General features: G+C 60.2%; 1 protein-coding gene across 12 annotated transcripts in view; it reads right to left on the bottom strand.

The window, feature by feature from the left end:
- The window catches only part of PHC2 (polyhomeotic homolog 2), a 142,118-nt gene that overhangs the window by 33,328 nt on the left and 93,578 nt on the right, over positions 1 to 15,212 (bottom strand). For 9 of the 12 annotated variants that reach the window (XM_044996337.1, XM_044996338.1, XM_044996347.1 and 6 more), the window contains exons 3-8: positions 13,657 to 13,815; positions 12,618 to 12,695; positions 11,887 to 12,051; positions 11,219 to 11,341; positions 8,182 to 8,337; positions 7,350 to 7,653 (exon numbers count right to left, since the gene is read on the bottom strand). In XM_044996337.1, coding sequence (XP_044852272.1) covers positions 7,350 to 7,653; positions 8,182 to 8,337; positions 11,219 to 11,341; positions 11,887 to 12,051; positions 12,618 to 12,695; positions 13,657 to 13,815 — 985 coding nt within the window. The remainder of the gene's footprint in view (positions 1 to 7,349; positions 7,654 to 8,181; positions 8,338 to 11,218; positions 11,342 to 11,886; positions 12,052 to 12,617; positions 12,696 to 13,656; positions 13,816 to 15,212) is intronic. The other 3 variants (XM_044996340.1, XM_044996341.1, XM_044996343.1) reach the window with 3 other exon arrangements.

Here is a 15,212-nt window from a genome sequence, read left to right as displayed (position 1 = left end):
GGCAGTGACACACACACACTTCATTAGAATATAATTAGCAGTTCCACACCACTTCGCCCGTTTAGATCAAATATACGCCAAACCCATTTTAGCCTGCAGCACTGTCTCACCATGTTTAAAGCTGCCCCATAATATCATGGGGCTAACGTAAGCGTAGTAGAGGTGCACCAGCCCAGAACCCAGACAGGTTTGAACCATTTATTTTGCAGGATTCAGGCTCAGAGTGTTATTAGCCACAGCTCTTGCTCCTAACCAAAGGTACAGAAAGATGCCGTGCGGCCCAGGCAGCAGCCAGGTAATCAAGGGTCCTGGATTCTATGCCCCTCTTAGCTATGGATGAGGCCATTCATAAGATTGGATGGGACCACTGCAATCATCAGTCTGCCTGCCTGTATACTACAGGCCATAGGACTGCTCTGACTTCATGTCCATTTGAACTAGGGTGTAGCTTTTCGAAAAACATACAATCTCAATTTCCAGGGATGGAGAGTCCACCACAACCCTTGGTAAGTTGTTCCACTGGTTAATTACCCTCCCTGTTAAAATCTGGCCTTATTTTCAATCTGAATTTGTCAGGCTTCAACTTCTAGCCACTGGATCGTGTTAGACCGTTGTCTGCTGGATGGAAGAGACCCCTATTTTCAAACTTCGGTTCCCCAGGTAGGCACTATGGATTGTGATCTAGTCACCCGTTAGCCTTCTCCTGAACCAGCGAAATAGACTGCACTTCTTGAGTCTGTAACTACACGGCATATTTTCCAATCCTTTCGTCATTCTAGTGGCTCTTCTATGAACCTGCCCCAATTTTTCAGTTTCCCCATCTTTGTAACATGATTCAAGGTTGTTAGTGCAAAGAATTAATGAGGGCAATAACAGTATCCTCTAACGATCACCCCAGCCAGGCCTCTCTGGCTGCAAGCAGCAAGGCCCGTGGGTCTGGGAGACAGCATGCCACTCGCAAGCCAGCCAGATCCTCGCAGGCAGCTCCAAGCAATGAGGGATTCCTACAGGCAGCCAAGTGCCATCTGTTGCCCAGGGAGCCCCTCTGCCCACTCTAGCTCAGCCCACCTGAGCACATCTGCTGCTTTTGGCACTCTCAGCCCCAAATTGTGTTGCCCCCTTTGACAGGTCTGCTTTGAGTCGGACCCCCAAATGCAAGGCCCCTGCAGGGGTATCTGCTGGGACCGCTCGCTCAGGTTTGCAGTCATTGTCTGGAGGAGTTGCAGCCCAGCTGCCGCCGCAGCAGGAGGCATCTTATCTCCGGCGCGGCAGATGCTGAGGCCAAATCCCACTCGTCACCAGGGCCTGGATCCCATTGTCTCTGCTCTGGCTACTAGCCAAGGCCTGTGAAAGCCCCATCCGGGCTGGGGCCAGAGAGAGAGACAACTCCCTGGGCTCTGGAGAGGGGATGCCCCCCAGGGGGAAGAGCCGGAGGGGCCTCAGCTCCCCCAGGCCTATAAGAGCACAATGGGAGGGGGGGGGGTCAGAGGGGCTCACACAGGGCTGGTTGCTTTTCCAGCTCTCTTCCTGCTGAGGCTGTTATTTATTTATACCCCACAGCAACGCTGCTGTTTCCACAGCAACCAACCACCACGTGGGAAGAACAGCAGCCAGAAGCCAATAATGGCAGGTGTGGGGGGAGGCAGGAGGAGGAGGGGGAGGGAGCCCTAGGGTGAGCACAGGGGCTAGCATGGGCAGAGAGTACGGGGTGAACGGGGTTGAGCGCCAGCGTAAGGCAAATGCCGGGCACCGGCCCACTTCAAGCAGTAGCATGTGTGCCCTCATCTCCCCCTGCTGCCCCCTTAGGACAACTGGGCCCCTCCCCACCCTCCGATTGCTCTGGGACGGGGGGTAATGAGGGAGCCCCAAACAGAGCAGGAACTGGCACGAGGCAGAGCTGGCACCAGGCTGGCACTGGGCAAGGTGGGGCTGGGGATCCAGCCCACAGGGGGCCACGAGGAGTCGTTCGCATTGGGGAGGCCCCAGAGAAAGGTGTCTCCAATGATGCAGCTGCTGGAGTCCCTGGGGAGTCTAGTTAAGGGCCCAATAGACCCAGGGAGCTGGGCAGAGCTCAGACAGGCCATGTGGGCCCAAAGAGGGGAGCCTCGACCCAGGGACTGACAGGGGGGCCTGCCTGGAGGCTGAACCACTGAAAGGCCCAGCCCAGAATGCCCCACAGAGAGCACTTGAAGGACGAGAGGCCAGTGGGTAATGGCTTCTGGGCCCACAGCTGGCAGGGGAGAGGCCAGTGGGCACTGGGCGGCAAGGGAAGAGAAGCCATGGCAGCTGGAGACATGGGTCAGTGCCACTGAAAAGATGCAGCCCCAGCCTGAAATGCAAAGGGAAGGTTCGTCTGCTGCCATGCACAGGAGGTGCTCGCCGGGTCCCTCCAGCTCCAGCAACCCCAGCAGGAGTAGGCCGGAGCTGGCGGAACAGGCAGCCTGGGCAATAGGTTTTGAGTAGCCCAGAAAATTCAGGCCTAACACATCTTAATTCCCCAGAAAATTCCCCCGTCACACCATCCCCTCCCCAGGCACCCACCAGGGGCACACGCAGACACCAGCCTGGCTAGAAACAGTGACTGCAGATTTGGGGGTGAGTGGGTCAGCTCCCAGGCTGCTCCTCATCTTCGTGTTGCGGAAGAGCTGGAGGAAGCACTGACTGCGAAGGCCCCTGCCCTCCTTCCCTTGTGCCTGACATACTAGCCGACCCCTCTGCGGAGGCAACTCGGGCCGAGCTCTTTGGGATGCTTTGGCTCTGTCTGTGCGCCCGCAGTGGAAGCCACAGAATTGCCTCTTAGCTCCTCCAAGGGGTCCTGGTTCAGCAGCCGTTCTCCTTCCTTCTCATCCTCCCCTTTGCATCCAGGGCGCTCACATCCCAGCGCCGAGGCTGCTCAGGAGCTCTTCAAGCAGGGCACCGCGGCGGTGCTATTCCACGTGCCCAGGCAATGCTCAGTCTGGAGCCGTGTCACAGGGTTTGCTCCACTCGCTGGGCTGGCACCTCCTTGGGGCTCACTCACCACTTCTGGGGGTTTCTCAGCCCCCTTTTCCCAATCTCGCACAGCACTTCCTCTTCGTGCCTTGGCTCTGGGTCAGGTCACTAGAGTTCCTCCCCTGGCAGGGTGTTAGAGTCTCTCTAACCAAGAGTGCCTCAGGCACTCTTCAAAGTCCACCGCCCAGCTGTGCCACCCCCCATGGCTGGTAGGGGAAGCCAGAACTGCCCTCTACACTGGGTTCTAGCCCAGGGACCCTACAATCAGCAGTTAAGGCACCTGCGGCCTCACTCCTTGCTACTGTTTTCCCTAGGTTCCTTCCTACTCCTTTCTCTCAACCCTGAGAGCGAGGGCCAACTCTCTCCCCCTGCAGCCCCCTTCTGCTCTCCACTCCCTGGCTTTATACAAGGCCAGCCTGTTCCTGCCCAGCTGGGCTTCAAGTTCAATCAGGGCTGCATGTCCAGCCTACAGCACACCCAGGTGCCACCCATCCTGCCAAGTAGCCCTTCTGAGCCTTTTTAACCCCTTCTGGGTGGGGTGGGGTGAACACCCCATCACAGACTGGAAAGGAACTAGCAGCCTACCTGTCCTGGCTGGTGGAAGTTCACAGCCAGGGAGTGCTCTATGGCCCGTGCTCAACAGCACCTGCTTTCCCAGTAAAGGGATTCTGAAACGCCTGGTAAATGTCCCAACAGACAGCAACCCTTAGGAGTCAAGTCCTCGTGCTCTGCCCTGGACAGCGCCTTCCTGGCATACATGACTTCTTCTTGACTGCAGAAGGCTGCAAATTAAGAACAGTGCACACAGCATCCTCGCTTGCATCTGCCTGCAATATGACTGATGGCTGTGGATCATAGGAAACCAAAACTGGTGCCGACATCAGTCTGCTCTTTAATCCCCAAAAAGCTTCCTGCCATGCACCAAGTTCGTTCCTCCGCAAGTCCATGGAGAGGCTTCACTGTCATTGCAAATCCAGCAGCTCATCTGGGAGATGAAGTTAAACCGACGAAGTGTTGCACCTCTGCTACTGAAGGTGGTTTCCGCTCCGTCCAGATCAGAGCCGCCCTCTGCAGAAACCAGGTGTCCCAAACAATGTTCCCTCTAATTTTTCCCATCCATGTGTGGAATGAATTTTGCTATGTGCACCAATATGGAGGTGATGTGTGGTGGCGGTGGGGTCAAGGGGTTCGGAGTGCAGGAGGGGGCTCAGGGCTGGGGCAGAGGGTTGGGGGGCAGAGGGGAGAGAGCTCCGGGTGGAGGTGCGGGCTCTGGGGTGGGGCCAGGGATGAGGCGTTTGGGGTGCAGGCTTCCCCAGGGCTGCAGTGGGTAGAGAGGACTCCCCCCAGCAGCACCTGGGCTTGGGTAGAGCATCTCTCCCCACCACAGCAGCTCTGGGGCTGGGGCTGAGGTGCCAGAGCTGGGAGAGGGAGGCATGTCTCCTCGCTGCACTGCAACCCCAGGGCTGGGGGACTTACGTGCACAGCCACACATGCACGTATCTTAAGAGGGAACTTAGGTCCCAAACACCTCCCCTGTGATGCAGAACAAAGGACACTGGGAGGGTTTTGCTTTCAGGCTGACAATCTGCAGCTTCCAGCTTCCTCAGATGTTCATCCAGTGACCTACCACTGACTCATGTGTCCTGCAGACACACCAGGCAGCAAGCTCCTTGTAGAGTCAGCCAGAAGGACGTGTGCCAGCCTCTGAAATGTTCTGGGGTGTAGCTGAGCCCCAATGGCATGCCTCCAAATTCAGAGCCCAGGTTTGGCAGTGAATGTCATTTCGGCCCCACTGGCAGGAGGAAGCAGTGCCCGGTGGGTAAGTACAAAGTGGGGAACCGGCCAGGCTGCGACACCACATCAAGCATGTTCTCAATCCCTGGGAGCAGCTCTGCACCCCTCCAGCTCCCCTTCACTGGGCTCATGGGAGCAGCTCATGCGTGGGGGGAGCCTTGAAGGCCTCACACTTCTCCTCCTGGCCAAGCTGCCTCTCTAACTCCGCTTGAGGCTGGCCTGGGCCCCCAGGGCCGCAGTTTGACTGGCCTGGCCCCACCCAGTGTCTCTGTGTGAAGTTCCTCCTGCACCTTGTTCTCTGCTTTCCTCCAGGCAGCTGCTGGCCCAGCTCCCGGCTCAGGCTGCTCTTCCTTCAGCTTGGCACTCACTGCCTGGACCTGTCCCAGCCCCACCAACTGCCTCCCCTCCCTGTTCAGCTGCTCTCCCTCTCCCAGCCCAGCCCCTGCTCCATCTGGGGCTTCCCCCTGCAGCCAGCTCCTGTCTGCAGCCTGCTCCTGGCACACATTGGCCCACTCCCTGTCTCCTGCCCCCAGGTGCCACTCTCCGGTCACTCTGGCTCACTCAGTGTCTTCGACTGGCTAGATGCTGCTCTAGGCCCCATTCCTCCCAGAATGACCGGTGGCCAACCCTTGTCCTCCTCTGGAGGGCTCTCTGGGGTGGGGGTTACCCAGAAAGTCCCCCCAGTACCCTTGCCCCTCTCCCTTCATAAGTCACTACCACACACTCCCCTGCCCAACCCCCCGAACATGTGGCCTGCATGCCAGGTGGTGCTAAACGGCTTCTAGTTCCACATGGCGCTGGCCCTATGTGTGGATGCAGGGTTTGTCTGGGAAACGGTCACTATGGCTCTCCCAGGGTAGGAGGGGGGCATGCTGGGACAGGGTCACAGAGTGCAGGGTACCAACCACATAGCATGCTCTCAAGTGCCAAGGGAGCATGTTCTCCACAGTGAGCTCAGCCAAGATTTGGCAGCTCTCTGGTTGGCAATGGTGCAGCCGCATCTCTGACATTAATGGTGGGAGGACAGTAATCAACGTGACAGGGATATGGGACGGTCAGTGCAGAAGCCCTGGGCAGTTTATTTTGGTATTAAATGTAATTCATTCTTGGCTGTCCCACAGCATCCATTTTCCATCTGCCTCAGATGTTTGCATTGACCAGGCATTACTGTACCCTAGGGGCCAGAGGGGAAGTGGAAGGTTTTGGCACCTGGGAGGTGGCATGGAACAGTGGGATAAATACATCTGCTGGAGGTTTCAGCAGTGAAAGAGTTAGATTACCATCATTAGGTTTCAGAGTCAACACACCTTTTAGATGAACAGCTCCGAATTATTAAGCCTCATCCCATATTGTGACCTGGCACCTTTTGTGCTTGGAAAGTGGCACAATCTCCCCTGCTGGGGACTGCCCCTGCCCTGCAATCCCCAGCATAGGAGCTGTGTCAGCACTACTGCGCTCCAGCAATCCCTAGCTGGCAGACACACTCAGGGAGCTGTTGGTGTAGGTTAGTGCAGCCCCCTGGCTCCTGTAACGTGCACTGGGGTCAGGGCAGGTGTAGAACCAGCCCTGGAATCAGGGAGCTGCAGTGGTTTCCTTTGCAGCTGTCGCCTCCTGTTGGCTGAGTTTAGAGAATCCTGGGCTGAGCAGCTGGCCCACTGTTTCAGGCTTTCTGCAGACTCAGGCAGACGTTCCTGTGCCACTTACAGCTCCTATTTCCCAAGTTCAACCATCTATCTGGAGGGAAAGCTGAGATTCCAGGGCCTGATTCTCCAGCAAGGGGCAGATCCTGACAGACTGCACCGGGCCCTGCCATTGGCCAGTGGCCTGGCACGCAGCAGGGAGGGACGACCAAGCAACCCCCAGTGGGCAGCAACAGGTCCACGTGCTTGAGCTGTGGGACAAAGAGCAGGCAGCCGGCACTGCTGAGGGCTGCCCACCCCGCGCAGCTGGAGAGTCTGAGCAGTCATCATATGCAACACATGTACATGTGAACACACGTGGCTACAGATCAGCTTCATGCTCTGGCCTGCATCTTCTGACTGACTGGCAACTGGGCTGAGCCAAGGGACCCAGCGTCTCACCCGCACCCAATTCATCCCTTCTGCCTCAGTCTCAAGGATGCACTCACGTTCCCAGCCCTTGGAGCCTTCTACTCCATCCCTCAGCATGCACCACCGGCCAGAGTGTGGCATGTGCAGCAAAAAACAACCAAGGGACTTTGGCACAACCCTGAGCCACATCACGGTGTGGCATCATGATGTGTCTGACCCCAGAGGATCAGCACCCACCACCGCAGCCCTGGCATGCGGCACTGCGCTGGGCCACAGAGCACCAGCATGCAGGACCACCACAGAGCGTGGGCCCATAACACTGTGGCTTCATCACCAAGTACTTGCATGTGGCACTGCAGCCTCTCTATAGAGCACTGGCACCGCCGTGGGGCAGCGGCACCACATCACCACCCAGCACAGCCACATTGGTCAGAGGTTCTGCCACTCTGCACCCTGTGCACAGCATGGCTCCCGCCCTCCAACCCCGCTCACCCAGGACGCCTGGGGCCTTACCTGGGGCGATGAGTGGGTGGGTAGTCACCGGGGTCACCGTCCGGCTCATGGGGTGCCCTCTGCTGTCCATGCTGGTGGGCACGCCGCCGTCTCCCTTTTTAAGGTGCTCTGCTGCCTGCTCAGCCTGGCTGCCCTTGATGCCCATAGAGGGAGCTGGCCCCACGGCCTTGCCCTGAGAAGTGTTGGAGGCTGGCTGGCTGCTGCTTGGAGCTGGCTTCATGGCCAGGGTGGGGAGCTGCTGGGCTTGGGAGGAAGCCACTCCTTGTGCTACTGTCTGCTGGGCTCTTATGGCCAAATTCTGGACCTGGAGCAGAGGGGCAGGAGGGTCCAAGGCCTCAGCATGGTGCCCAGACACAGCCCCCAAGACGCGCATCCCAGGGACGGGGCTGGGCTGGCAGGATCGGCCCCTTTGCACAGCCCCTGGGGGGCCAGAGAGCGACTGACAGGGTGGACACCTAGCCACCGGGAAATGGCCCCACAAGTCTCTGGCAGCACCAGCTCAGACACCCCTGGGCACAGCTGGATTGGAGCGGGCTAGAATGGAAAAGCCCCTCTGAGCAACCCAGTCGCTAAGGCCTTCCCTGTGGCACCCACCCCCTCCCTGTGGCACCCGCCCCCTCCCAGCCATGGCCCCTCCCCATGACACCCGCCTCTCCTGGCCATGCCCCATGTCTCCGGCCAGCGCCTTGCATCGCAGCACTGACATCCCCACCACCAGCTCAGCCACGGGGAAGGTGCCTCGGCACCCCGTGGTGGGCCAGCTCTGGGCACTCCAAGGGCTAGGCTCTCCCCTCCCCTGGCAGGGGCGGCAGGCGAGGGGGCTGTCTCTCACCTGAGCAGTGGTGGTGGATGGCTGGGAGGTGGGGGCTGCGCTGCCCTCGGGCTGCACCGCGGTGACTGTGGCCGTAGGAGTGAAGATGAGCTGGGGGGATAAAGGAACAGCACGGCCTAGGCTCCTAGCTACTTGCACAAGGTTACTTTGCTGGGCCTGGAAATTACATGAAATGTGTTGCCTTTTACGTCACCCGCTGCTGGCTCAGGCCGAGAAAGCAAAACCAGCAGCCCCGAGTCCCCCAGGGCTGGGGACGGCCCCGGGACAGGCCTTGGGGGCACAGAGGCAGCTCGGGCAAAGGCGAGGCCAGGGGAGGTGGGGCACTGCAGAGATGGAAGTGCGGGGGGGGTAAGAGAGAGAGATTGGGTGTGAGGATGTGTAATGGGGGGAGTGGATCCCTATGACAAAGGGGAACAGTTCTGTCACCGATTCTGTGACTTTTTTGGGGTAGGGCTGGAGCCGCAGTGGGACTGCAGCAGCAGCTGGGGTTGGGTCAGCACCCATGGGGCTGGAGCAGCGGCTGGTGGTCAGTCCCAGTGCTGCCAGAGCAGCGGCCGGCCGGCAGCCCAGGAGCTGCCGGAGCAGCAGCCAGGGTGGGTCAGCCCCTGCGCAGGAGCAGTGACGGGGCTGGAGCAGCTGCAAATCCACAGCAGCAATCGGACTGTTTCCCCCCCCCCCCCGGGTATTTTTAGTAAAAGTCAGGGACAGGTCACAGGCGTCAGTGAATTTTTATGGCCTGCGACCTGTCCCTGACTGTTACTAACAACACCCATGACAGAATCGTGTGTGTGTGTAGTGGGGTGGGGTGTGAGCGCCTGACTGAGGCAGTGACTGGATGATGATTGTGTGTGTGGGAACCGGCGTGGAAGATGGAATTTCTGTGATTGGATCGAATGGTGGTGGTGACGGATGAAGCTGTCAAACTCCATGGAGCTGTTGCAATGTCTCTGTCCGAGCACTAATATCCTGGCCCCACGCGGCTGCAGCCCCACGCTCAGGTCAGGTCATTGGGATCTTATGGCAGGACGAGCTGGAGAAATGAAGGGGTCTGACTCCCCAGGTGGGATTCCCTCCTCGGGTCCATCTGTCACACCTGCTCTAGGCCAGTGGTTTTCAAACTGCGGGTTGTGACCAGTACCGAGTGGCGGACTGTCAGGCGCTGGGCTTCGGCGGCTCTGGTCAGCACCACTGAGCGGGCGTTAAAAGTCCCGTTGGCAGTGCAGCCCGGGGAAGGCAGGCTAGTCCCTACCTGTGCTGACACCGCGCTGTGCCCAGGAAGTGGCCAGCAGCAGGTCTGGCTGCTAGGTGGGGAATCATGGGGCTCTGCACTCTGGCCCCACCCCGAGCACCGGCTCCGCACTCCCATTGGCTGGAAACCAGCCAATGGGAGCTGGTGGGGGTGGTGCCTGCGGGCGAGAGCCACACAGAGCTGCTTGCACACCTCCTCCTAGGAGCGGGACCTGCTGCTGGCCGCATCTGGGGCGCAGCGCGGTCCGGTGCCAGGACAGGCAGGAAGCCTGCCATAGCCCCCGTGCTGCGCCGCTGACCAGGAGCCGCTCGAGGTAAGGCCACGCCCCAATCCCCTGCCCCAGCCCTGAGCTCCCCTCAAACCCAGATCCCCTTCCTGCACCCCAAACCCTTCATCCCCAGCCCCACCCCAGAGCCTGCACCCCCAGCCCAGAGACCTGATCCCCTCCTGCACCCCAACCCCCTGCCCCAGCCCAGAGCCCCCTCCCATACCCTGAACCTCTCATTCCCTGCCCCACCCCACAGCCCACACCCCCGCACTCCAAGCCTCTGCCCCAGCCCTGAGCCCCTCCCACAGCCCAAACCCCTCCTCCCCAGCTCCATTGGGTCACGGGCATCAACAATTTTCTTCAACTTGGTCACCAGAAAAAAAAGCTGAGGGAGGTGACCCTGACTGTGAATGTGCGACATCAGCTGTGTGCATGCACGTCCCTGACTCTGGGGTGTGTGACCAGCTCTGTGTGTGGGTGCACAGGGGATATTGGTGGGGGGTGGGGGCGAGAGATGCACAGGGGACATTGGTGGCAGGGGGAGGAGAGAGGCAATCTGGCCCCAGGAAATATTTTTTCTTCACGGCCGGCTGACTCTGGGAGGAGGCACCAAGCCACATCCTCAGCCAATCACAACAGCGGTGGCCATCAATAATCAATCAGAAGTGCCCCGACAGACGCACTGTGAGCCGGGGAGCCAGCAGGCAGCCTGATCCACCCCCTACTGCAGCCTGGATGGTGCCACTTGGCCTGGGGCTTTGACAGGCAGCACCCCCCAGACTGCACCCTCGCCCACCTTGGAATCAGCACTCGCTCGTGCCCCCTCCCGGCCCCTCCCCTGTGTGTGGGCAGCAGGGCAGCTGTGAGCGCCGCATGGCTGCGGGGCCCCCCTTGCCACATGACTGATTTCTGCCAATCATACACCCCTGGGAGCGCAGCCCTGACACAAAGGGGTCTTGCATCCAGGCTGAACAGGTGGAGCTGAGAGCCCTGCTCCCTGCTCGCTCCCCCCCCCCCCCCCGAGTGTGAAATGCATGGAGCTCCCTGGGACACTGCTGCTGGGATTTGAACCAAGCTTCCCAAGAGACTAGAGATAAAACTTGTCACCTCCTCCCTGTGGGCTGTCTGGGGGGATGGACCCAGAGCACTCAGTGCCATGACCCTCTAGCATGGAAGATACAGGAGCAGCTCCAGTACTTAGCAACAGCAATAGGCTGTTATCCTCTTGTGTGGCCCAGCCATTGAGGGGAAACATTCTAGTAAGGGATGACTGGGGTCCCTGAAAACCCCTGCCCCCCTGAGCCCAGCAGGCCCGGAGGAATGGCCTGGTGCCCTCCCAGCTCCAGCCTGGGGACTGTGGCACAATCCAGGCTTGGCCCCAGGCTCCCCACAGACCCCAGCAGAAAGCGCAGAGGCCAGAAAGCAGAGCTCCCCTCCCAGGTGTCTGTGCAAAGCGCCCAGCCCCGGGTGCCACGCCCACCCCGCTAGACCGGCAGGCACCCCAGTTCCCCTGTGCCTACCCGAGCGGGGGTGCCCCGGGGCAACAGCAGCTCCTGCTGGGGTATCGGGGAGGCCCGGGAGGGGCTCTGGAGCCAACGCTGGGGGCCCCTCCCCCTCTGCATTCGGCCCCCGCTCACTTCCAGCTGGAGCCCAAAAGGGAGGAAACACAGAGAGTCTCAGGTACAAACACTGCGCAGGGGAGCAGGGAGGGCACAAGCAAGGCCAGGCCACCCAGGGCCTGGGACGGGGCCACATACCCAACCTACAGCACAACCACAGGGGGGACCAGGGCTCCCCATGCACTGCTGCTAAAGAGACACCTAGGCCCAGGGCAGGTGGCTCTTCCAAGGGTCACTGCTGCCCTCTGGTGGAGAAAATCGGAACTGATCACAGCTGTGAATGTGCCTGTGCCTCACCACTGCCCTCTGCTGGTAGGAGTCCCAGCTGCACAGGGGTATGGGGCGGGGGTGCTATTCCAGCCGCAGGGACTCTGCCACTTCCAGCGCCATGGCAGGAGTGGCAGGCCCAGGACCTTTGATCCTTGGACCCGGGGGCGGGGGGAAGAGAGCGGGGGGAGTTCACACTAAGGCCCCCACCCTGACTGGTGTCTCTTTAAAAGCAGTGGGGGAGGGAGGGTTGGGAGGGCAGGTGGTGCCCGCATGTGGCACATTCCGCGCCTGCCTCTTACCATCTGGGCCCGGAGGTACATCTGGGCCTGGCTGGCCGTCAGGGCAGGGGAGGTGGCATTCCCCAGGAGCACAGCCTGCTGGGTGATGCCTGAGGCGGCTGCAGAGTTCACGCTCTGAGCTCGGTTGATCAGCTGGGCGGCAGCAGGGGATGTGGCCAGGTTTATCTGGGGAGAGAGAAGGAGCCATGGGATGGGGCATGCTGCCATTCAGACCCACTGCAGGCTCAGAGCCCCTCCCACCTGTCTTGGCACTGCCACGCATGGGATCCAAGTGCCCTCCCGAAAGCCAAGGAGGCTGGAGGCCGCGTCGTGGGGGAGGGGAGGGCGCAGCCGCAGTCAGGCTCTCTGAGTCAGGATGCCACCCCTGTAGGGAGGGGGTGGAGATGGGGTGCTGTAGCCCTGGGGCTCTGAAGTAAGCTCAGCTCCTACAGGGGCTAAGACTCTCTCCCTCCCCAGTTCCTCCCCCAATGCCCTTCTGCCAGAGGCCTTGGCCCCGTGCCCCTCACCCTCTCACTGGGCAGCTGCACAGCCCGCCCCGCCCCCGGGAATTCCCATGCTAGCCCTGTGCACGGCATGCTGGGTCCCGGGGGGGCGCCCTCTGTTGGCTGGACTCAGAGCTCCAGCGCTGATGGAGGGAGCTGTCCTGGCACTCCAGCGGAGCCGGTACGTACGTGTGCATGCATACATGGCCGTCACCGAGCTGGAGCAGTCATGGGTCCCACCAGACTTACCGTGGGCTGCTGGGATGGTGTCGGGGGGGGAGCATTGCTGCCGGAGGAGCCGCCCTGCCTGTTAGCAGCCAGACTCGCCTGGAACAGAGAGCAAAAGGCAGGTCACTCCCACCCGGAGCCCAGCCCAGGCGGGGAGTCCTGCACCAACAGCCCCTGGTCCAACACGGGGCCAGGGGTTCACAGAGCTCGTCCCTGGAAATGTTAGCTCTAAAGTTTCCCTGCAAACCCCAGCCCCATTAAAACCCGTCCACACCTAATTCCCAAATGAAACTAGAACAAAACCTTGTCAGTTCATTCGGGCCACGACCCCGTCCGCGTGGTGCCCGCTGGCATTAGCTGCGCAGCCACACAGGCTCCCACCCCGCTGGGCAGGACTCATGCCCAGAGCCGGGCACTTGTCCTCCATTCCGACGGCTGGTGTCACACTCAGGTGTCTGCAGGGGCTCGGCTGCTCCTGTTCACCCGGCTGCACTGGGGCACAAACAGAGCCAGTGTTCAAAACGCTCCTCTGGGTCCCCAACTCGGCGCAGGTAGCGCAGATCCCTGCCTATCACCAGCACTAGAGCCGTCAGTGGGGCCTGTTCCCAACTCCTCCCCTCCAGTTGCCTCTTGCCCCAGGGGGCAACAGCCCAGTGACCTACCCTGAAGGGTACAGAGCCTGGGGGTGCCTGAGCGGCCCACCCCCATCACCCATGGGCTCCTCCTCACCTGCCAGAGTGTCACGGTGCCCACTTGTGGGACGGCCTTCTGGAATCCATGGGTGGTACCTAGATACCACGGTGATGGGCGTGTGAGAAAGAGGGTGCATGGGGATGGCTGATGGCTGAGTGGGGAACGGACAGATTCAGCACATAAAAGAGAGATCTAAGTCCCTGTCCCGTGCCCATCACCACAGCACGACTAGCAGGGGCCTGATTCTGGGCCCCAAGCCCAATGCCAGTCTGAAGCCAGCAGGATTGGGGCGATGTAAACAGCAGGAAGGGAGACTCGGGCATCCAGAGGAGACAAGCGCTCACCCTCTGCAGCGATCCCCCCGTACCTGTTGCACGGCCGCCAGGCTCTGGAGCTGGGCGCTGCTGAGGTGCTGCTGCTGCAGGGCAGCCGTCTGCAGCATGAGGTGCTGCTGCTGTGCCGCGTACATCTGCTGCAGGTACTGCGCCGCGGTGCTGGGCTGCCGGTGCAGGGCCTGCTGGATCACCTGGCAAGAGAGGGCGGAGGCATGAGTCCCTCAGCGGGCCCGGCACAGCCCCAGACCTGCCCCACGTCAGCCCAGGTGCCTTGGCCTGCAGCTGGGCCCCTCCAACCAAGGCTGCATTTTGCTCTGAGAGCAGAAGAGAGGGAGGCCCCTGGGCCACGTGGAAAACAAGGAGATGGCTCTGGAACACGCCCCCCCAACAGCCCTGCCCGGAGCTTTGCAAAGGGCAGGTCAGAGAGGTCACAGAGCAGAGGTTTTCAATCTGCTTGGGGACACGATGCCAAGGGCTCCCCCATACATCACAGCCCGGGGCCTGCCCATGCTGCTCAGATCCCTTCCCCTGCCCCCCGGCCATCCATCACCCCACACAAAGCAGGCTGACAGCTCTTCTCTGGCCAGCCTGTCTGGCATCTGACCCAGGCCAGAAGGGGGGCCAGCCTGGGGAATGCAGGGAACTTATACGGTGAATGATGGGGCTTTGGCCAAGTGGTTTCAGCCAGGGGAGTCCAGTAACAGGAGGTATCTGCAAGTGGACTGGCCAATGGCCCTGCACCAAAGCGTTTACACCATGCTTCACTTACACGGCGGACCAGCACCCGCAGAGCCACAGAGACCCCCAGGCTTACAGCTAAGTAGTGGGTGCTTCTCTCTACAGCCCTGATCCCTGCATGGCGTCTGAGCGCTGGGCGGGATCCAGTCTTTGTTGCGGTTCTCCAGCACTCCCAGCCCAGTCACAGGCTCCAGGGCCCAACGTGACCTGCCAAGAGCCTTTTGGGAGGCACCGTCCTTCCAACTCCAGGTCCTTTCAGTGGGAACTGAGCACACAGCACTGCACAGGATCAGGCCCTGCGTGGACAGGCTAAGAAACTACAAACACACTTTCCAACAGAAGAGCTGAACCTGGGGTCCTCCCAACCTGCCTGCCAGGACCTGGGTTTAGTGCCCAGACAGCACTTTTCATCAGCAGGTTTACACAGCGCTCAGAGCACACTGCACTCCTGGGGAAGCTGAGGCCAGAGGCTGTGCTGGGAATGGAATTCCAGTCTCCCGAGTCCCACTCCAGTGCTTTATACATAGAGTTCAGGGGGCCAGGTTAACACTCACAAATCGCCAAGCAGAGCAATTGCTGAGCTGCAATGAGCAGCACCAAATCCTGACCTCAGGGTCAGCAGGGGTGGGGGCTGGGACTGCTCCAGCTTTGTTTTGTGCACTGCACCTTTAAATGTCTAGGAGCCCGATAGCAGTAGGGGGAGCTGCCGTTCTGTAGGGCAGAGTCACTGCAGCAGGTTCTAGAGGAGATGCCCACACTGTGCTCTCTCCCAGAGACTTTACTTTGGTTCTTTCTTGTCTTGATTTCCCTTAATCCAAACCTTCCAAGTGAAAGGCTCACTTTGATCTTA

This window comes from Mauremys mutica, chromosome 21 (genome assembly GCF_020497125.1).
Source record: "Mauremys mutica isolate MM-2020 ecotype Southern chromosome 21, ASM2049712v1, whole genome shotgun sequence".
Lineage (NCBI taxonomy): Eukaryota > Metazoa > Chordata > Testudines > Geoemydidae > Mauremys > Mauremys mutica.
This window is presented reverse-complemented; position numbering and strand designations above follow the sequence as displayed.